We start from the raw sequence: 24,601 nt of genomic DNA, 5'->3' as shown, positions 1-24,601 counted from the left end.
TATTATACGAATTTTGTATACCATAATCCGCCGGATATTACTGAATCTCATTAGTTAGTACCAAATGTAAACAATACCCACCAGAAAATTACTGAATCTCATTAGTTAGTACCAAATGTATACAATATCCTGCAGAAAATTACTGAATCTCATAAGTACTTTTTACCTTATGTAGTTTTTTAATTTGTTATAAACAACATATTTAACTTGTTATATGAACCATTTCACTGTAGCCAACTTGTTATAAAAACTTCGGTGTAAATAGTGTTTACCTTTAATAAATAGGGAACATCTCAAAATATTATTCCGACTAACATGTATTTCATTTTCGCACTTTCTGCAGAATTTAAAGAACGAGTTTTTGATAGAATTTTACACGTACATAACATTAATGTAATTTCTCACAACTAGGAGATACTATGCCTTAAAATTCTTCTTGATATCCAGGTTTGTCTGTAGTCAGAGGGAAATTTGTGGTGAAATTGATGCCAAATTCTTAAGCTATTTCAACCGAAATTTACAAGAGGAGAAGAAAGAAAGACAACTGCTGAAAATTTTTGTGCGACCTGAATTTTGTTAATTTTATTTCCATTTTCTATTTAAAGTCTAAAGATAATTTATGTTTTCTGAGTTGATTATCGAACTGATATAAAAAGTTATTTTCCTTTCAAAATTCGAGACGTCAGTGTAATTATAAATAAGAAAACTAATGGGATGCGGGAACTGTACCATATTAATTGCTAGTGCATTACTATATAGACAAATAGCATGCACAGCTAAGATCAACGTAGAATAAAATTACAATGTTACATATACATGTATACAAGTCTAAAGTACATTCAAACTCCAGACTCGATGCGAGGCTGCAAATTTGCGATGCTTTGACATTTGTGCGACCTCGCATTGATTCCAGAGTAGGGTGTAACTTAGACTTGATTATGTATATATATACTCGGTATAACTAGAACAGCGAGAACATATTTATTGTTTTCAATGCATCGTCACATGTTTTATAAAATATTTAGAAATTAATATATAAATATCCTAGGTAGTAATACTTGACTATTTGTGATTAATTATAGAACTTTCTTTTTCGTATTTGATTTAATGAAGCTATAACACTCTCTTATTTCATTGTTATTTACACCTTTGATTTATGAAACTGTTGACTTTGTGATTTATTATTCCATTTAAAGCCATAAATATGTGATAAAAAGGTAACGTCTCGGGTGTGATTTGAGCTGATAAGGAGGGCTATATGGAAAATGTCATGTAATAAGCTATAATTATTGCTAACACACCTCATCAAAGAAATCTTTAAGAAAATGAAATAAAGAGGATGAAGCCTTGTTTAGAACTTAAGTAAATAATCTTCAAATTATTTTTGTTATTTAAATTCCTACATTTGTTCCTGAACCTCGCTTTCAAGTCTTTTGATATATATGTTGAAAAAAGCATGAGTACATTTAGACTATATTCTTTGAATAAAATCAATTTTTTTTCTTTCTAGGTAAGGTGATTAAAACCTTGATTTTAAACACAAATTTTCTTACGAATTTGTACAGAAAAGTAACTCATATTTCTTGGTGTGCTTGAAAAGGTGATATTAGATATTTCTCAAACACGAAATATGCAAATGTAAGAAAATAACCGCGGTATTTTGACTTTTGTTAAATTTGAAAACAAAACTTGCCAATATAAGTCATGGAGATGACTAGCAGAATGTAATTATTATTTACAGTTCTTATAAATCCTCTATTTATGAATCTCTATGCACCGTGAAATAAATTCAATTGATTTACTCTCTGACATTCTCCTGCCAAAATATCACAACGCCAATGTCAATACGCGGATCACAAAATTTAATATTTATGTTGAAAACAGAAAAAATATCAAAGAAAATTTATATAATGAAAAAGATAACCATTTGGTTATCGTGATCAACCAAGATATAATTACTCGTGATAAGAACGCTTGAAGACTTTACTCGTGCGCGGAAATGTTAAACTTTGGCATTTTTCGACACTCGTGATCATATTTTGGTTAATCACCCTTTCAAATTAATTATCCTATTAGTCTTGCTTTTCCATGACGTTGAGGATATTTTTTTTCAATTAATATAACAAAAGCATAAATGTGATGAATTAATTTGACAAAAATCAAAGACGGAAGAGGGAGTCATGCCCATCGTCACTATACGTCACCTAAGATGCATGATGTCTCAATAGATGGTCTTCTTCCTTTCACACAAAAACCTTTTGGACTTCATCACATTCGAACTAAACCCTATTCTATATCTCTCACTCCACTGCACTCCCTTTAGAAAACAAGTCTTGACACTCCTGTTTCTGACCCCCACCTCATCATTATACAGACTTGTTGCCATCATTTTGGATATTGGTTTCCACAGACTCTTCAAACCAGTTTGTGTAATAGGTCAAGATGAAGGAAAACGATCATTTCCTCTACTACCGTTTGCCAACAAAGGTATAGATGCAATTTATTTGGTTAACATGCTCAATTACAAAAACGTAACCAACAAAATTCCCCAATGTTTCAAGGGCAAATCAATACCGATTATTTCATATTCCTTTAGTTCACTGATGGCATCCAAAATTTTCAATTACAAAAGGCTCGTGCAGAACCTCGAGACTGAGGACTTCATGACAACCAACTGACTGTTCTTGTGAAAACTCAAATATAGTCCTTCCGGTCATGTCATTACGAAAGATTTAAGTGTCATCGAAAACGAATCCTTTCTAAAGGTTCGAAGTACCGAGAACCACGCTCCATAAATTGGAATTATAACTTGAAAGTTCTTATGGATACCATGAAGGACATGGCAATACAACGGATCAAACGAGAACAAGAAGACATTGATTCTCTGTCAAAGTGGGTGAAGGCCGTGAGGTCTTTAATTTTGAAACGAATGAAAGTTTTAAGGAGATCGATGCTAAATCAAAGACCACGATGTAGCAAAAACATTGTCTACTATACATGACAAATATGTTGTCGTACCAGCGGACAAAGCCCAAAACAACATTGTTTTTATCTGCGAAACGTATTACATCTAATGTTTATTATCAGAGACAGACGTAGAAAATAATATGAGTGATAAGACCTATACTGCCACTACACTCTCCAAAGAAGATATAGTGAATAACCATAAATCTGTGCTGTCTTCTTTTGGTCTATCAAAGACGATGATTGTGATTTACCGTCTATGTGCTGGATTCCTAAACTCCACAAGAATCCATACAAACAACGTTGCATAGCTGGAGCAGCAAAATGTACCACCAAACCTCTTTCAAAACCTTTAACTTCTATACTCACATCTGTCAAAGAGGGTCACTTGTTACTCCCGTAGTTGTAGTAATTCAATGTGGATCCTGAAAAAAAGATCTTTTGGAGACCCTCAATTCAGGATTATCATCAGAATATAATAGCAGTACAACCTATGATTTTTCAACGATGTATACCTTTATTCCCCATACTTAGTTAAACTCAAAAACATTATACATCGTTGTTTCTCCAAAAAAAGATGGTACACCTGGATACAAATATATAGTTGGTAGAGATTCCTCATACTCTGTAAAAAATAATTTCAAATATAACAGAAGAAGATGTTTTCAAAAAGTTGGAATTTTTTTATCGGCAACATATTTATCCAGTGTGGTGGACGCGTTTTTTCAACGAACGCTCGGCATTCCAATGGGAACAAATTGGCCTCCTCTACTTGCTGACCTATTCCTCCAATCCTATGACGCTGACTTTATAGTTGATCTGATCCGAAAGAAAGAACATCGTTTAGCTAGATCTTTTAATATCAGTTTCCGCTATATAGATGACGTACTATCGTTAAACAATCCTAGTTTCGGGGATTTGATACATCGAATCTACCCCCAAAGAACTTGAGATAAATGATACTACAGACAATGTAAAGTCAGCCTCATATCTTGACCTACACTTAGAGATCGATGGTATAGGAAAACTATTGACCAAAATTTACGACAAACGTAATGACTATTCATTCAGAATAATGAGTATTCATTCAGAATTGTCAACTTTCCTTTCATCTGTGGCAACATCCCTTCAGCACATTCATATGGAGTTTTCATATCACAACTCGTACGTTATTCCAGACCTTGTCGTAAGTACGCAAACTTTTTGTATCGCACTAGACTTCTTACAATTAGGCTTCTGGAACAGGATTACATTGATACAAGATTGAAATCATCACTACAGAAGTTTTATGGTCGTCATCATGAGCTCGTGGATCGCTTCTGTGTATCCATCTGCACCATCAAATCTGATTTGTTTAATGTGTCATAATTTTCCTTTCCTCTTTCGTGTACCACGGACTTGACTTTTATGAGCCACTGGGTGGGTGTTTAAAAAAAAACAGAGGACACTTACCCTACGGGTGCACCTTGTCTATGCTCCTAGTTTTTTAGTGAAGTCCGAGATCCTCATTTACTTTTGATACTTTGTATGTATTATTTTAGTTACTTTTTGTTCTTTGTTGTTTGTGTCTGTTTTCCATGTCTGGTCTTTGTCGCTGGATTACATTCTTTTGATTTCCGCTAGAATCTTGGTTCCCTTGATTAATCTTTCAACTCTTTCATGCAAATTTACGTTCATTTTGGACAACCCTAAATTTTTCCTAAATTTGCCTCTGTCAGAAAATATATTTTGTTGGGTAGCGGTGTTTCTGTAGTATAGTTCCAATGAATAAGGCTAAAAGTCTTGAAAATATGTTTTCCATTGAGATAAACCTTAAAACCAATAACAATAACCTATTAATATTTGTATCTTCTTTATCCATGTATTATATTCTTTTGATTTCTGCTCGAATCTCGGTTCCCATGATTACTTTTTTTCTTTTAAGTGTGTCTTGTACGTTATTCGAAAGGGTCAACGTTTTATTATGGAGTGTGTTCTGAATACCACACCCACAATCCTAGACACAAATTAAATGTCGTATATGTAAACTTACTCATAGTTACATTTAATAATTTCAGGATATTATGTTTATATGGATGCTTCTGATGGCAAGTTTGTACAGTCAGCGGTTTTAGAAAGTCCTGTTTTCAATCGTATTCATTCCCATAAATGCAAGGTAAGTTCAACAGAAGCTTACAACCACGTTCGAATATTACAAAAATATATTCAGGCTTTTTGCATTATTTTGCCTCAATGATTTTTCTGTAAATTGCTTTGATGATGACCGAAGCATTGCCCAAACGTTATGTGCATGTCAGAAGGTAGTGGTATGCCACTACGATACGCTTAATAGGAATAACCTACTTTTAGCGTATCGTAGTACAATATCACAAATAAAATTATTTTAATGGAATCCGATAATAAAAGTGTTCCACACACAAACCTGAGAAATTAAAATTGAAATTGAAACAACCAGTACACATTTCCTTTTAATATCGTATCTCATCGTACAATTTTAATAATAAAATATTTTGTTGACACAGTTTTATAAGAGCATACCATCTAAATTGTAACAAATCTTAAAAGAACTTTCAAAAACGTTAATGGATCCATATTTTCTACTCCTAATCACTTTATGTCATTAATATCCCTACATAACTTGCGTTAAAATTCTCAAAGCGTCAGATTTTACACATATATTATACAGATTCGCTTTCATTACCATATGTTTGGGATGTATGTAAGTGCCCTCAAACTGAAATTGGTGCCACTTAAAAGAAACAGTGTTTTACCGTGTAAAGAGAAACATCATTTAGAATTGTGGAGCCAGTATAAAAACCAAGGACGTGAATGGAAGTACGCTGAGGCTGAAGTGAAAAACATTTCTACGAGGTATGTTTAATTCAGATTTTCTTTGGCGTAAGTTTCTTTATTTACCACTCGGTGAATGAATATGATATTTAGTATTTTTTAAATGTTTTAATTTACAAATCTCGGACTTAAAACTAAAATTTAAAATTCTAAGCTAAACGTTTTTAGGCATAATCTTACTGGAGTTGTCTGTCTTATGTCGTATATGAAAGAATGAAAGACGAAGTACATTAGAAGTTAATCTAACATATACTTAAATGCAATTTGTCAGATGATTGTATAAATTTATCGGAAAGTTGACTGAAAATTAAACTAGTCGGACACCCTTGCATAATCTCTTTGAATATAAGTTGACCATATTTTATTATACTTCTGAAATATGTTCTATTCTTATCCACATTTGAATGCCACCTGGCATGCTCGAACAGCGCAGTTTCAGGGAATATAAATCGTGAGACAAATTAAGTATGATTATATTATTGTCATAATAAATTGTATTGCTTGTGCTCCAATTACTTTTGAAAGCTTCTTGACACAAGGAGTGTTTTGACTTTTGGTATACTCGTCTTTGTCTTGAAAACAAATGTGATTAATTAGCAAATCTTTGAAAATAAAACACATCAAAATACATAATGTTTGCGACTTCCAGTTAATCTACAGAACGTACCTTTTTCAGATTTAAGTTACACTTCATTGCTCATATTGGATTCAAAAACCAAGGGGACATAGCATTGGATGATGTATCTTTTTCATCGGATTGTTACAGTAAGTGTTATATTACCTGCTACGCGAAATTAACAGACCCAATCAATCCAACGAGTTGCTTTTTTTGTTTTGTTTTGTTTTGTTTTGTGTGTGTGTGTGTTTCCTATATATTTTACATTTTTTTAAGTGTTAAACGTTGTTTATAGCACGAGTATAATGTCGAAATAATATTCATGTACTTATTAAGGACTCTATAATGACACAATTTGTTTCGAGATCTATATGATACCATAGTTGTAAAATCAATCAGATTTGTTTAAGACAAGGAACAAAACATTCATGATCCAAGGACAAAGGTTAGACCAAACACCATCAACATATCAACCAAAAAATACACACAGAAACTAAAAAATTAAATGAGCCAACCAAACACCATCAACAACACATATCAACCAAAAAATACACACAGAAACTAAAAAATTAAATGAGCCAACCAAACACCATCAACAACACATATCAACCAAAAAATACACACAGAAACTAAAAAATTAAATGAGCTAACCAAACACCATCAAAAACATATATCAACTAAATAATTACACACTGACACTTAAGAATAAATGATAAACTTGATCTTCACTAAAAGAAATTGGACTATGGAAAAGGTGCGCCGTTAGGATAAACTCTGCATAATACTAGATCTGGGGTATGCAATACCCATAGGCAAGTGTTTTTAATTTAAAAAACAAAAACGTCTAAAATATTAATTTTTACTTTAACCGACTTTAATTTCTACTACATTTTCTTTCATCTGTGTAAATAAATGAATATTTATTGATAGTTTTTTTATTTGTTGTGTAGGTGACAATTCCGCTTCTTTAAAGCCAATCAACAGGACTGGTAAGTTGGGATTTCTTGTAAGATAACATAATAAATATGTACCTTAAATTGGGGTTAGTTAGTAGTCAGACTAATACAGACAAGGGGAGTAAAGTGTTGATTCAATGAACAGAGAGAAAATTATTTGCTATGACATATTTATTACCTACCGAAAAGAGCAGGATAATCCAGGTAAAAAAGGACACCCTAGCATGTTTGATGCAAATTGAAAGGCACATCATGCAGGCATTAACATCTATGCGGGGAACTAAAATCATATTTTTTTTAAATGTTTAAATCATACTTTCATTGCCTTTGGAATTTTATAGATAACGTATATGTCAAATATCTGTCAGGATATAAAGTTTATTTATTTATTAAATGATTGAAACATTAATTTGGTTGGGAAGCTTTATAAAATTCTTTCAACTGTCGCGATTTTCTCCATTAAGAGTAAAAAGGTACTGCCGAAACCAGCCACGAACCTGACAGCAAATCGGACACTCCGTTGTCTTGTAAGAATGTGGTGTCCCCAGATAGGAATCTTAGCACACTCACATCTGGTATGGAAAGTGCCCCGACCAATTCAACTAAAAGTACCCAATCACACGTTCAGTCTGCAGATCATATATTCCAGTACAAAAATTCGGACTATTTCAAAATTATGAAACCATGTTCCATCACTTTAAATGATATATTTGACTACAACGACGACAAATCGCATTGTACCATATCAAAATGTGGAATTAAAAATTGCAAAACATGCAACATTCTTATTCTCCAGTTCCCTTACAAACAATACCTTCCATACAAGAAGTCACGATGACTTAAGTTGCAAATCAACAAACTTAATATATGGATTAGAACGCAACGTATGTGGTTTAGTATATGTCGGAGGAACACAAGAACGATTAAACAAAAAAGATGTGCGGTCATCTTTCGGGAATTAACACCACCAAATTCCCGACATTTTATCAACACTTTAATCAACACGATCATTCAATCCTCTCTATTAAAGTTCGTATTTTAGAAAAAAAATTTACCATCCTACGAACAGTCCCATTCTAAGTAAAAACTATCGTAGGGAAAGAGAGGAGTACTGGATACGCAGACTAGGTACTGCAATACTTTACGGATGCAATGACAACATCACAAGTATAGGAAACCTTTCAAGCCAATGTAACAATAGCATAAATGTGATGAATTTATTTGACAAAAATCAAAGACGGGAAAGGAGTCACGGTCATGGTCACTATAGGTCACCTAAGTTAAATGATGTCTCCATAGATGGTCCCCTTCCTTTCATACAAATACCTCTTGGACTTCATCACATTAGATCCAAACTTTATTCTATACCTCTCACTCTACTTCACTCCCTTTACAAAACAAGACTTGACACTCCTGTTTCTGACCCCACCTCATCATTATACAGATTTGTTGCCATCATTTTGGATATTGGTTCCCACAGACTCTTTAAATCAGTTTGTGTGAAAAGTCAAGATGAAGAATAATGATAATTTCTTCCACTACCTTTTGTCAACAAAGGTATAGATGCAATTAATTTGGCTAACATCCTCCATCACAAAAAGGTCACCAACAAAATTCCCCCATATTTTAAAGACAAATCCATACCAAATATTTCATATTCTTATACTTAACCTATTGCATCCAAAATTTTCAATAAGAAAAGGCTATTGCAGAACCTGGATATTGAGGATTTAAGGCTAAACCACCTGACTGTTCTTGCAAAAACTCTCCATTCAAATATGGTCCTTCTGGTCACGTCATTACGGGAGATTTAACCATCATCGAAAACGAATCACTGCGTAATATCCTTTCTAAAGGTCCCAACTACCGTGAACCACGTTCAATAAATTGGAATTATAACTTTAAAGTTCTTATGGATGCCGTCGAGGACTACACAAGAAAATGGAAAAACGAGAACAAGAAGACATTGATTCTCTGTCAGAGTGGTTAAGGGCCGTGAGGTCTTTAATTTTGAAGCTACATCAGTTTTCAAAGACCCCGATGTAGCAAAACCATTGTCTACTGTACATGACAAATATGTGTTCGTACCAGCAGACAAAGCCCAAAACAACATTGTTTTTGTCTACAAAACGTTTTACATCAAATGTTTATTATCAGAGCTAGACGTAGAAAATAATAGGAGTGATAAGACCTATACTGCTACCACACTCTCCAAAGAAAAGATTGTGGAAAAGCGTAAATCTGTGCTATCCTCTTTTGGTCTCACTACCAAAGACGATGATTGTGATTTACCATCTATATACTGGATTCCTAAACTCCACAAGAATCCACACAGACAACATTTCATAGCTGGGTCTGCAAAATGTACGACCAAACCTCTTTTAAAACTTTTAACTTCTATACTCACAACTGTCAAGGAGGGTCTGCAGTCCTACCACAACACTCGTTACTCCAGTAGTGGTATTAATTCAATGTGGATCCTAAAAAATTCGAAAGATCTTTTGTAGACAATCGGTTCAAGACTATTATCTGAATATAATAGCATTAAAACCTATGATTTTTTAACACTGTATACTTCTATTCCCCATACTGAGTTAAAATCCCGACTTAAAAAACATTATACATCGTTGTTTTTCAAAAAAAGTTGGTACACCAAGATACAAATATATAGATTTTGATAGAGATTCCTCATACTTTGTAAGAAATACTTCCAAATTATCTTTCAAATATACAGAGGAAGATGTTTACAAAATGCTGGAATTTTTAATCGACAACATATTTGTCCAGTGTGGTGGACGTGTTTTTCAACACACGGTCGGCATTCCAATGGGAACAAATTGTACTCCTTTACTTGCTGACCTATTCCTTCACTCTTATGAGGCTGACTTTACAGCTGATTTGATCCGAAAGAAAGAACATCGTTTGGCTAGATCCTTTAATCTCAGTTTCCGCTATATAGATTAAGTATTGTCTTTAAACAATCCTAATTTCGGGAATTTGATACATCGCATCTACCCCAAATAACTTGAGATAAAGGATACTACAGACAATGTGAAGTCAGCCTCATATCTTGACCTACACTTAAAAATCGATGGTAAAGAAAAACTATTGACCAAACTTTACGATAGACGTAATGACTTTTCATTCAGAATTGTCAACTTTCCTTTCATCTGTGGCAACATCCAATCTGCACCTGCGTATGGAGTGTTCATATCACAACTCATACGTTATGCAAGAACTTGCCGAAACAACGCAGACTTTTTGTATCGCGCTAGAACTCTAACAAATAGGCTTCTGGAACAGGGTTATGTTGCTACAAGATTGAAGTCATCACTACAGAAGTTTTATAGTCGTCATCATGAACTCGTGGATCGTTATGGTGTATCCATCTGCACCATGTGAAAAGATTTATTCAACATGTCATAGTTTTCCTTTCCTCATTGTTTACCCCGGACTTGACTTTTTATGAGCACTTCGGCGGGTGTCTCTAGAAAAGCGGAGAACGTTTACCCTACCGGTACACTTAGTCCATGCTCCCAGTTTTTAGTGGAGTTTGAGTTGCTCATTTGCTTTTGTTACTTTGTATGTATGATTTTAGTTACTTTATATTCTTTGTTGTGTATGTCTGTTTTCCATGTCTGGTCTTTGTCCCTGGATTGTATTCTTTTGATTACTGCTATAAACTTTGTTTCCTTGATTACTCTTTTTAACCGGTGCACCTGGTCCATGCTCTCAGAATGTAATCCAGGGACAAAGACCAGACATGGGAAACAGACATTTTTAACCCCAGCAGTCTGACTTGTCTGATCCCGAATTACATCATGTATTATTTATCAAAATTTGCAATTCTGCAAATTTCAAGAGGCTTTATTTCTTTGGTTGCACATGATTAAACCTCTTGGTAAAGGATGTAACTTATTATTGCGATTTAGTTTAGTTTAGATTGAGTACTTGTATATAATCAATATTTTAAAAAAAATTTAGACCTTTCTATGTATTTGAATCAAATGCTACTGATGAAAGATTCCTCTTCGAACACGTATGCACCATATCGATATATGCAATATGTATATAATAATATATATTTTTTTATTTAATAATTAATTTGATGAGACAATTCCTGGAAGACCAAAGGTCCCCGAGGATATTTGCCAACCTAGTAGTCAGACTTATCTGATTCCGTAGTATATCATAATTATGTATCAAAGTTTGCGGTGTTATAAATTTTAAATCCCTGAAACACTGAGGCTTCATTCCTTGTGTTACACATGGTAGAACCTCGTAATTTTTATTTTGAGAACTTCGAGTATACAATTAATATTTGAATTTTGATCATCTTGTGTATTTGGTTATGATGCTTCTGAAATAAATTCATATTGAAAAATTATTGACTAAACTATTATTAATACCTATACAAAATTGAGAATAAGAAAAAAAACTATGGCCAAAGAAAGTGAAAGATTTAAAAAAAAATCTAAACCTTGAAGTTTTAAATAATCCAATCGACGAAAAATATGCTCAATGTATCTTTATTTAGTAAATTAGATAATGAATGTCAATTTTAATTTCATTCACTTGTGATGAATATGATGGAATTTGATATATTACAATTATGAAAAAAACTTTTGTAGACTATATTTAGCCTATTCAGCATGCTCCAAATGTTACTAATGCTGTTTGACTGTCTGAAGGCTCTGATGAAGGGTTTAGCAGACATTGTAATGATTTTCTAGGATTTCAATTTAAGTTCTGTAAACAAGTTCATTAGGGTTTTGCTAAGAATAAGAGACTATCTATGAAGTTTTCGTACTACATAAATTGTTTATCAAAGCATTATTTTACGAAATAAGCAGAGAAAAAGATGATGAAATGGTTGATCTTTTTGATGAAGCAATCACATTTTTACCCGGATTGGACCTAGTATAAGGTACTGAACACACGTTTCTAGAGAAGCAGAGGATGCTTACTCCTTTGGTGCATATGGTCCATACACTTAGTTGTTAGTGGAGTCTGGGTTTTATTGCCTTCAATTTCTGTGTAAATTCATTTAATTAATTTTTGTTATAATAGTCTCTTTTTCTCTGATATTATGGTCTAGTGTTTACCACGTGTATGGATTTTTCAACGATTGAATCCTCATCCTAATGTTTAATTTATTGTAATTTTTTGTTCAGAAAAAGTTTTGTTCACTGAAAGTTGAATCATTTAGATATCATATCCAGTATATTGCATGCATTAAATCGTAAAACCAATAGCGTTTCCTTGACATTCAATTAGCAACTCCCCAAAATATCAAAGGTGGTTTACTTAAAAGAGTTCTTCAATTCAATTCAGCATAACTACATAAATGGTTCTATCTTTTTGATAATTTAAAAAAAAAAGAGTCATGAAGTTTTGGCATATCATGTGATCGTTTTGGGGTACGTTAAGTGCTGAAATAAGTTTGTATTTGTCTTCAAAAGAAATATATTCTGCCTACCAGAACGACACAACTGTGTTATTTAAAAAAAACATTTCTCCAATTGAGTAAAACGAAATCCATATACGTTTATAATACAAAGAAAAAAAACTAAAATGTTGGCATATACAAGAAATATAACTACTTGTGTTTTAAAGCATAGAGTAGTAGTTTTTTGCAAGAAGTGAAATTTGCATATACATTTTGAAGTCCGTATATTTTGTGATATGACTGTTTTGAAAACAGGGAAATTTTCTTTGAAATTACACTGTAATTCTTTTTAAATCTAGTATTGCAATTGCCTTGAAGTCAATTTTAATGAAATGAAAGAAGTCGTATTGATTTTATACAAACCTAACCTAACGAAAGATTACATACAAGACGGATACGCAAGATCTATCTGTTATATATATAATACTTGTTTGGTGAAAAATTGTCTTCTAGAAAGATTCTACGCCTTTGAAAGTAATTATCAAGAATTAGTCAAGTTCCATACTGATAAAGTGCATATATTTTTTTAAAGTTCAGATCAACAGGAATAGATAATAACTGTACTTTCTTGACATAAAACCGATACGCTGGTGAGGCTAATAATCGCGGGAAAATGCAATCTAATACTTAATCAGATATAAAACGCAAGTTGTTATTGTAGTTGGAGCTATATAAAAGTGGTAACAATCTTATCTCACATGTCCTTAAGAACTTGCAGTTAGAAACACTACAAAAATTACAGTCTGCCTACTCATACTCTGAGCTCTTACAAGCAATGTAGTACAATTATTACCTCTAATAATCTACGTAATAACATTCTTACCTCTAATAATCTACGTAGTAACATTTTAGCTGCCTAGCGTAAGACGTGCATTTTTCTATAGCCAATTCGTGGCCATCTATTCTGTTGACAGAACAGGCGACATAAAATATACTTGAAACAGTGTTTTTGCTGTCCCTAACTCACGGTAACTGTTTGAAAATCTGCGTTCGTCGCCATGATCTGACTAACCGTTTTAAAATAATTATTGTCTTAGATTGTTATTCCATTGGAAAAGGCATTCAACGTGAATATTTGGAAGTAGGCTCTCTGACATTACACATAAGAGTTACTAATGAGTATACCATTATGAAAGCTAATTAAAAAAGAAAAGGACTGTAACACATGATTTAATCACTTCCTCATTTTCTCTCTTTATGATCATTGGTGAATCCGGTATCATATATATTTTATTTTTATGTTCTGTTCAGAAGTGTTAATAACAACGCAGCCTTATTCAAAAATTTGAAACCTTCTATTTACGTTCAGATAAATATACTTGAAACCAGAACACTTCAGGAACATTACGAAAAATTATAGCAAGTCAAAGTTAATGATTTTCCAATCCAATATTTACGACGGCAATATCACCGAATTGCCTCTCGATATAGTATTTAACCAAGCTATAAATGGAGCACATTAATGATCGTGTCCGTATTACATGACGACTTTTGCCACCTGCATTTTCTCAGATATCATATTATAGATTGAATACAGTTCTGAGATAATTATTTTTACGTGCGTGGTGCCTATGAAGATTGACAAGTCATTCAGTGAAATATATTCACTTGCAAGTGAGGTATACAGAGAAAGAGGTGTCCATCATTCCGTATTTCCGTTAAACAGAGGCGTACCCGATTCTTATTCGATACCCAACCTACACCACTGAATGGAATTCAATGAAGCTTTCACAGAAGCATATGCTCATTATGCACCTTCTCTTGCAAATGCAATTTTGTTTCAAATCAATTTGGATGTTTCACATTAACAAAACATGAACTTTATCGTTTATGAATATTGAGAAACGTGGGTATCGTTTTTTTTCCATCACAAAAAATGTAGACTTTTTTTATTATTGCCATTGTGAACCTTTAATTGTATGTTTTGATCCAACTCAATTTACCACTAGCAAAGCATGGACTTTGTCGTTTGCTCATGCTCTTGGAGAGAGACTGCTCCTTGAAACACGTGTACAGGATATCGAAATTTGCAATACACATGTTTATGATTGGTATTTCTTGTAACTTATTAATATATATTATACCATTTTTTTATTCTGGTACCGGTTCATCTTTGTGTTCGGGGAACTAACTTCTTGAATCAAAGTGTCTGTGTGTAATGTCAGATGTAATCATTACTATTAATGTTTTATAGAGTTTATATAAGTTCATCTTTCCGTCTTCATTTCATATCTCTATCTACACGAAATGATGAACATTTGACAAACAATAAAAACAAATTTCAGACATTCATCTGTTTTTATTAAGGGACAAAATCATTACCGTAAAACAATGGGTAATTACACAGTTACCGACCTGATAAACTCTAGGCAAAGTAAAAAAAATGATCAAACAGGAAAGCCCTTTTCCATTACTCCTACATTAATGGATGAAAATTAATGAAACTTTCACAAAATCTTTATGACATATCCTTGTTGTGTGCCATGATATTTTAGTTCTGAATCCAAATTGATTCGGGGATTAGATACAAATTCAAATCTAATCATCGATTTTTTTTAATTTATGAATATGGGAACATTTATTGTACTTATCTCTTATCTGTTACTCCTTATACAATACATAGTGGAATTTAGTGACACTGCCACAGAATCTATATTACAATTTCTATTGTGCACTAATGTGATCTAAATCAATCTCAAGGTCAAAAGGGCCTTTATGTGGGAGTGGGGCATCAGTTTTTTAACATTATTTGCAGTTTTTCTAGTTCATGACTATTTCGTAGTAACGCAGATTTTACAGATGAATGTGACTATACTTTGTGCAGTGACACGACGTTGAAGTCATGGTCAGCTGTAAAATGTGTGTTACTTTTAGACAGTTACATTGTACAATTAAGATAAAAAAAAATTTCACCGATTATCCCCAGCCCATGTTAGTCGATCGAAATCCTGTAGGCTATTATGATATGTATATAATCATTCTCCTTCTCTGTACCTTTTTGATTGTTTTTTTTATGGGCAAACACAATAAAGATTTCATAGTTATCTCTTCGTGGACGATTAAAAATATAAGAAAAAAATCGCACAGCTACAAACGGGGAATTTTCTTTTCATTTGGAAATTGATATTAAAATAAGATGCCTCCAGTATGTTTTTTTTTTTTTTTTTGGATATACTTTTTTCATAACGTTTAAATTGATCTCATCACTGCATTATCAAAGAAGAACGAACTGGAAGATTTTTTAACGACATGACACCGAAATCAGTCTGAATAAGAACACGGAAGTCCTTGATGTGCAATGCTATCTCTTTCAAATTTATTATATAAATTAGTGATTCGAAGTTCGCACTTAGAATTACGCAACCATGTAAATGTTAATTTAACGGGAGTTTGACTTATGTCTTCTATGTTGATATGATAATCATATAACTCGTGACACTATATTTATGTTTGATGCTCATAAGTTTTCTTCATGCAATACTTCAGATTGGTGAGCATATTTCTTAGCCATAATTAAACTGGTGTAAACTGCCAATATTTATTTGTTCTACAAAATTGTTCGTTGTGTCGAAGCTGCATGACACTCCAATTTTGCCCCACATACGTTGCGAGGTTATTGCGGGAATTTTTATTCTTGTTATTTTTTTTTCTTTCAAGAATATCTTAATACATTTGTTTGAGTTATCAATATACAACTTATGACGGTGCAAGGTAATGCTTAAATAATACTGACTTTGACAGTAGTTTTTATCCGATGGAACAAATCTTCGCCTTATATAATAAGATAATAATGGTGTCCCATATTTCTCGTAGATATTTCGGATAAAGCAACGATATTTATTATTTGTCGAAATTTTTTTCACGCTTATTATTTTTCCTTGTATTGAAAGTATTTTGGTTTATTATTAGTTTTAGTTTTCAATGACATTCAAGCGATATATTTTGTGGAAGTCAATCAATATAGCAGGAGATCAATAAAGATGTGCTTCAATTAAATAAAAGGACAACTGAATAAGGAAAGGTTCCGTGAATTATAACATGTTTTCTCATATTGAAATAAATATAATTATATGAATATAAAAGGTTTTACACTTAAATCTAATAAAGTAATATATATATATATATATCTAACGATCCATCACACCGTAAGAGTGATTGTTGACTATTATTTAGACGATTGATTATATATATATATATATATGTATATATTTAAAGGTCTGAAAAATTCCCAACGATGTTAGAACTGTCAAATTTGCGATGCAAATTTTTAGTCGTTCCATCCGCGGGACTCGTACTCGTACCGCTGTGACATCTATGGCAACACCGCCTGCACAAAGTCCAGCGCCCAAGACCACTCGGCCAGCTAGGCTATATAAAAATATGGCTTTCGCTGGTCGGGTCATTCCTCCTCGTAGAATTAATCTAGGGCTGTAACTTAGTACGGGACAGTTCATTTAGGTGTTATTATGTAGGATAGAGGATCAAATAAATGATGCATGTCACAACAAATCAATATTATACAAACGTCTCAGAATGTGACGACTCTATTCGCTACACTGCTCCATCGGATCAAATTGATACAGGGAAGATATGTAAACGTATAGAAAGGTCGGTAAAGTTCCCAACGATGTTAGGGCTTTGGTCGTTCCCTCCGCGTGGGACTCGAACTCGTACCGCTATGACATGTATGGCATCTATTAATATATATATAATCTTCACAACTATCTGGACAATCTGAATACTCTAATACAAGATAATTGGATTCAGTGTAATAATCCGGTGATCTCTATCGATTTGGTGCTTGGAAAAAAGAGAACGCGTGTTAAGTTTTCCTTATAATCCGACATATTTCGCTTTTTGTGACAGGATGCATTCATGCTGCAATCTGTGAAGTAAGATTAAAGACAATATATCAAAGACATCAGATACCTAAACATCATGTAAGGCAGTAAAAAACAAATATATTATATTTTCCTGTCGGTTAGATATCAAGAACTTCTGATGATACAACAATCCTAAAAAATGAACGCTAATATTGTGGAAGACAGCTATCTGACACATGGATTTTGAATACACTAACAGCTGCGAATTTTGTGTTGTCTCCATTCGAATTGCATTTTATTCTGGTAGTTACTTGATTTGATAAAGAGAAAACTTTTGACAAAGTCAAATAAAGCTTTAAACTGTGCAAAATATTTACCATTCACAACAAAATCATTATGTTTCTCTTTTCTGGTTCTTTCTTCGTCCCACCGCTCACACTTTTATGTGATTGCTTTTTCTTCTACACGAATTTTTTTTACAAATCTTTGACAAAACATTTATTTAATTTAAAAAAATATCGTTTGCAAATTTTAAAATGTTTGAGTTTTTTTGATTTTTTAAAGAAAATCTTTTTTCTGTATTTGATGCGTATCATTTTGTTAATGTCAATGTGTAAAAAATTCATTTATATTACAAAAAATGTTGAATTTGTTCAATTATAAATAATTTGACTTAAATTCTCTCTTTCATATGCAAATTAAATGTTACCTTGACGAGTTGGTCTGTGCGTTTATAAATCTTAGAGACTAACCTTCACTAATTTGAACTCGTCAGCCATGTACAGTAAATACAAAAATAATAATGATTTTTCCAGTTTTCCAGTTTTTAGTCTTTGTTGTGTTTGTCTGTTTTCCATGTCCGGTCCTTCTTCCTAGATTACATTCTTTTGATTTCCGCTAGAATCTTGGATCCCTTGACTACTCTTTGTCCCTACACTAATATGAAGGAATATAATACTTGAATACTTGTCCATTTACTACATAAAGGGTCTTACTAACAGTCTAATACAATTAACTGTCAACTGAATTAAGATGTCAACATATTGCTATTACGCTATTAATAATTTTATGATGCTGTTTAGTGAGAGAACAATAAGTCAATTTGTTTCTTTATAGTAATGCTAAATATGAAATACCCGTGCACTGAATATCAATTTGTCCTAACCAATTCAATTGTGAATTTATATCCATAGAAAGCTGAGCATGTTCTTAGCTCGTTTTATTTTAATTATTGAAACCTAGATAAGGAATGAAGTACATATTTACTTCCATACTCATTATAAAAAAAAGCTAAATGACCAAGAACCAAGCTTTACACTTTTATGACATTATTGAAAAATATTTACAGATTAGATAAATGAATGGATGATACAATTGTACATGTAACAAAACGCCTTCACTTGCATCCACTTCTTCTTTATTATACAGTAAAACCCTTCTATGCCTAACCTTTGGACTTTGAAAGTTGGTTCAGTTTAGACACATGTTTGGTTTATCAAGGTTTAAAATGCTTAATTGATATAAAGAGACTTTAAAAAATGTCTGATTAAGATAGGTTTTCTGTTTATTCAGGGTTTAGACAGTTTTGATTAATTCTTCGTAAAGGAACTTTCGTAACAAGTTGCAAAATTTGTAGAAATACAGATTAAATGTGAGTTCTGTTTCGAATGAAATTTTTTTTGATGTAGTCAACATGAATAAAATTTAAAATACTTGTGGTATTCTAAGAAGTCAAATAAGTACTTTTATAGTTAGGCAAGTTTGTACAGTCGTACCTCATTTAAGTGCATGTACTAACAAGACATTAACACCATCCAAGCGACATAGTTGTAAGGAATATATAGTTAGTGTAAGTCTCTCCTTTTTGAACCAAATCCTTCAACGGAATTATAGAAATTTTATACATACCAAGTTATTCATAACTGTTATGTAAAAAAAACTGGAACGCGTTTTTTTTTAAAGCCATTTCAGCTTGATATTAGTTTTTCATTATATATATTTTAAATCTTCAATATTTTACATGTTTATTTATAAATAAAGTAAAAATGTGTTTATTATCAATTGGTGTCTAATTAATTCCAATAATTCCAATGCTTCCTTCCCATGCCCAATTCTTCATTCCCCTGTTGGATATTTTTTTCCCTGTCTCATTCATGTTCTGTAGTTGAGGTTATTTGGTCAATAGTTTTATTCTGTAACACCCTTATAACAAAAAAAATCCTTTAAACAAACCAGGTCCTTCAGAACTGACTTTTTTAATATCATTGTCAAAGGTAACAAGTTATCGAGGGAATTCTACGTTTACATTTACTTTGTTTCATTTTGTTATGGACATTATTCAACGAAAATGCTGTGAAAGTATTATTTTTGTGGGGGATCAACTTTCGTGGTTTTCTAAACCACAAAATTTGTTCCCAACGAATAAGAGATTCCCATTGTTGTATACTGAAAACATTAAACTACGAATTCAAGAATTCACGAAGTTGTGTCTCTTCCCTAATTCACGAAAGTTGGTATCCAACGAATTAAAGTACTACCATAGTATTGTTTAAGATATAGTTACATGTAGGACCATTGATGTCACCTAAAACACATTTTATCGCTGAAACCCGTTCATTAACATTCGGTTATTTCATGATACATTTCTTTCTTTACGGATCAAAACAAGTTTATGTGATTTCAAAGTACAAATACGTTTCTGTGTTGCCCGAAAAAAGAACTGAATAACCAAACAATGTTCTATCGCATCTTACAGTTTAGTCAAGTATTAAAAAAGACATTTTCTACTCTCAGTACAATATTTTGAATGAATACCAATATAAGATTATTGATTTGTTTACTTTGTTAAGGTAAATCAATTCATGCTTCTTTAACATACCCTTTGGAAGTAGACCTAACACGTTTTTTGTTTGTCACAAATTTTATTCAAAATGATTAAAGGAATTTGCCAGCAAAAAGTACAGTGTTCTTGTGAGTATGTTTCCTCTGCAAACTGCCTTTCTAGTTATCAATGTTTACTTTTGTATCTCAATTGTCTTTTTCAAGCAAGGTTTTCTATTTAATTATTTTCAGTAAATTAGTATGTAATTGTCTTGACATAACAAAGTTATAGTTATACAATACAATTTCTTACACCGAACGATTCAATGATGAATTGTGAAACAACGCCTACAGTTGTCAATAAATTTGTGATAAAAGATTTAGTGAAATCATTGATTGGATAAATGGAGAGTGTTATAGTTGTGGTAACTGGAGTTTTGTTGTTGGAGTTGTCTTATTCTGCAAAATTCGAAACTCTATCTTTTAATGTTAATAAAACTGTAGGTAAGTGATTTTTTATTTGCTTGAATATTTGTGGATAACTTCTAAAAACGTTAAATGCTCTTCTGACCTCAGCTTTATTCTTAAATTGCAATTTTCTTTGTTATCTTTTAATTCAATTTCTTGTGACAAATTGTATTGTTTGAAATGATGCTTTGGAAATAGAGCGTAAGGACATATACATATTTAAGCTATGACTATCTTGATTTTTGCGTTCTCTTATAGGCATTTGGGGAAGATCAAAGCATTACTGCCTGTCATTTTATCTTTGGAGACTAGTGGTCAAATTGTTCTTTGTAACGCCACACACATTTTTTTTTTTTTTTGGAAAGACATATAATAGTTTAACCACCTTAACTGGTGCAGTGCACTGGAATTATCAGCGCCTTCTATTTTGTAAAGCTGTCAACTGAAAAACCAATAAATAATGTACAACAAGAACATTAAGTAAATGAGTGTCCATTATTGAGACGATCGCGATGTATTGACAAGTGAGTTCACAGAAAATACTGAAATAACAATAAGTTTCTAAACATCGCTTTATTTGTATTTTAAGTACAAGTTTTTTTTTACCAATAAAAGTGTTCAATACCACTAGTAAAAATAATGAGCTAGGGGAATGGAAATTAGGACCATTTTTACGAATATTTCAACAAACGAGTCAGCCTTTAGTTTAACGAATACAAACTATTCCTTTTCATAAGCATTCCCAAGGTTGTTTTGAGCATTCGTTTTAAAATTCGGTAACCCTTACCTCTATGAAGCACAAGAGAGGAACAACAGCTTGCATGACATTTTATATATAAAATTTAACCATTTTACATGTATTGTATAATGTAAGCAACAAAAGTGCTCTTTTAAGCGTTATCTAACACTTGTTCGCAGACTATTTCTGCTAGCCACTTTTATTGGCACACCCTATATTTTCTCTCACTGGTTTTGTAGGACGATCTCCCATTCCATTTTGTTAAGCTATTGGTCATATCACTTGGGGTACATATCACCCAATATCATACTTCTATAAGGACCTCTGTAAGTAATTTGGCTATCTGCTTTGATAATAGACCATCGACAGTTGCAAAACATATCATGACGATTTCGAATGTTGATAACACTTGATGTAATTCAAATTAGTGTTAAATTGTTTAACATAATACAAACGAGAAGTATGATGAAAAATTACTATTATGAGAAATAAATGATGAATCAAACAGTATAACGCTATAATAAAGCTGCCGAAAAGTGTGACAAAAACGCAATTAATTTGTAAGAAAACAATTGCAGATTATTTAAATGTCCAACTTTATCATACTATGTCTAAAAATCATTGAAAATCATCACATTTCACTTGCAGTAGTTCAGTTGTATTTGAATATTTGATCTGACTCAATTGATCTTTTGACATGGTTAATTAAATTGTTTTACAACATAATTTCAACTTATAGTTTAATGAAAAGAATATGTGTAATTAATATTCTTGCATCTGTATGACTCCAATCAAAATAATAGGTCAACTGAAAATAACAGAAATTTCTTTCTCATTGGAAACAAAAACTATGTCTATAGACCAAATTTTGTAATATGACTGATTTACTTCTTGAATTTTGATATTAAAATTAAGTTATAAGGAATAGCTGTTATATTTTTTCGGTGTATTTGAAATAACCTCACTAACCGTAGTGCACACCTGAAAATAACCTGCTACACATTACACATTACATAAAATTATTTGAAAAAGTCTAATGCATTGCAATACATTACAATTACACATTAGCATTACCCCATGCCTACCTCGAACAGGTGGTAAGCAATTATCCGTGGGCTTGCTTGAATCTTTCTGAGACTTGATGTATCGGATGCTATTCGCTCTTAGTCTAGGTATCTGAAGAACAAGTTGCTCAGAAACTAGGTGTCTCCGAAACATGTGTTCCTGGGAGCCAGGTTTCCAGAAACTGGTGTTTACATACGGGTTTTTTTAGACTAAGTTGTGTATGCGTTTGTTGCTTAGGCTCCAGTATTTATTTGCTTGATAGTTAGGTTCAAACGATCAAGTTATAATATGTTTCAGAAATATTAAAGCACCTAAGATTCTGGAAAAAGATATGGACAGCAATTTGATTATGATATTTCAAAAACGCCGAAAAAGTTACGAAAGTACAAACATCAAACCTACAGAATTTTAGACCCAAAGCCCAAAGATATGCTCTTGTTCTTAGTCAACCATATTCTGATAATTATCGCCAACTAGTTAAATATGAAATATTTATAAACATTGATGTATATTATTACTAGGCACATTTTCAGAAATATTTTTTTAAAAATATCTGCACTTGATTAGTGTTGTAAAGCCACTTCCAATTAATGACAGCTAAATAAGTACGTTGTTTTGGGAGGTCGAAGTCAAAACAACAACTAACAAGTCTATTATTAAAAGGTATATGAAAAAGACGTTTCGACTTTTAAGTAGCACTCCAGCTAAGATTCATGCAAAATGTGATTCATGGGCAAAAAACCTACATTTTTGATATTTTGTTCGAATTGCCATAGTAAGTAGAAACTAACATTCAGTTTTTCATATAACCTGTGTTCGTAGGGGATAAAAATTATATAGAATGCACTGTAGATTTCAAAATTAAGGGAGATAACTCTGTAAATGACACTCAACTACAATAGAATCTATTGCATTCTCAATGTTGATTATCTCCTAAGAGCAGGCAGACTTGAATGAATAATTACACATTTCTTAATATAGACCCATAAAAAAACTAATTACAAAAATAAAAATATGTAGCCTTTTTGGGGGTGTATCACATTTTTCAGATTGTGCATGATTCTAACAAAGACTGCTACTTTAGTGTTTGTACGGAGATAATTTATTAGAAATGACGGTCGAAGGATTTATATTCTTATGTAATGTATTATTTCCGACAGTACATAATTTTCCTGGTATGTGGCTAAATACTATTGATATAGAAACCATCTTATAGTTCCTTATTGGAATAATATTAATAGTCCATTCACCAATAGCTTAACAGCTTTAAAAGCAAACATACAAATTTGTGTAATATATATATATTGTTAATAAAACACACATCTTGCTGAAATGAAGCAATATAAAAGTGATGTTTTTATTTTAATCTGCTTAGCCATTTTCCTCTTTTTTAGTAAAATAGTTACTTTGTGTTCTTTGTTGTGTATGTCTGTTTTCCATGTCTGGTCTTTGTACCTGGATTACATTCTTTTGATTACCGCTATAACCTTGGTTCCCTTGATTACTCTTTCACGTATTTAGTTACTTTACAGCACTTATGGAATTATATAAATTTGCACTATTTTTGTAAACGCCAATGTCTTTATTCTAGTCTGCTTAAGGCAGTCTTCAGTTCCCGTAAAGTCATACTTAAAAATCGAACATATTTCTTTTTTTTATGCTATTGTTTATATGATCATTGTATTCTTTTCAACCTGAACCTCCTTGAAAAAACATATAATGCTAAGCTCTGAAACAATGTTATCTTCCTCGATAACGCCCGAGACGATTATTCTTATCATAACGTCGTATCATAATGGCCCACGTTAAGTCATTAATTCTTAATTTATTTTTAGTTTAGTGAGTTTGAAC

The 24,601-nt window shown here is 32.3% G+C and overlaps 1 protein-coding gene across 1 annotated transcript in view; it reads left to right on the top strand.

Moving 5' to 3' along the window:
* Positions 1 to 24,601, top strand: part of LOC148626279 (leukocyte tyrosine kinase receptor-like) — a 112,875-nt gene that overhangs the window by 35,839 nt on the left and 52,435 nt on the right. Inside the window, exons 6-9 of the mRNA XM_088570160.1 lie at positions 5,022 to 5,119; positions 5,651 to 5,835; positions 6,491 to 6,579; positions 7,381 to 7,419. Coding sequence (XP_088426286.1) covers positions 5,022 to 5,119; positions 5,651 to 5,835; positions 6,491 to 6,579; positions 7,381 to 7,419 — 411 coding nt within the window. The remainder of the gene's footprint in view (positions 1 to 5,021; positions 5,120 to 5,650; positions 5,836 to 6,490; positions 6,580 to 7,380; positions 7,420 to 24,601) is intronic.

Source organism: Perna viridis, chromosome 2, assembly GCF_037379345.1.
Source record: "Perna viridis isolate PV_CMFRI_1.1 ecotype Kerala chromosome 2, ASM3737934v1, whole genome shotgun sequence".
NCBI lineage: Eukaryota > Metazoa > Mollusca > Bivalvia > Mytilida > Mytilidae > Perna > Perna viridis.
This window is presented reverse-complemented; position numbering and strand designations above follow the sequence as displayed.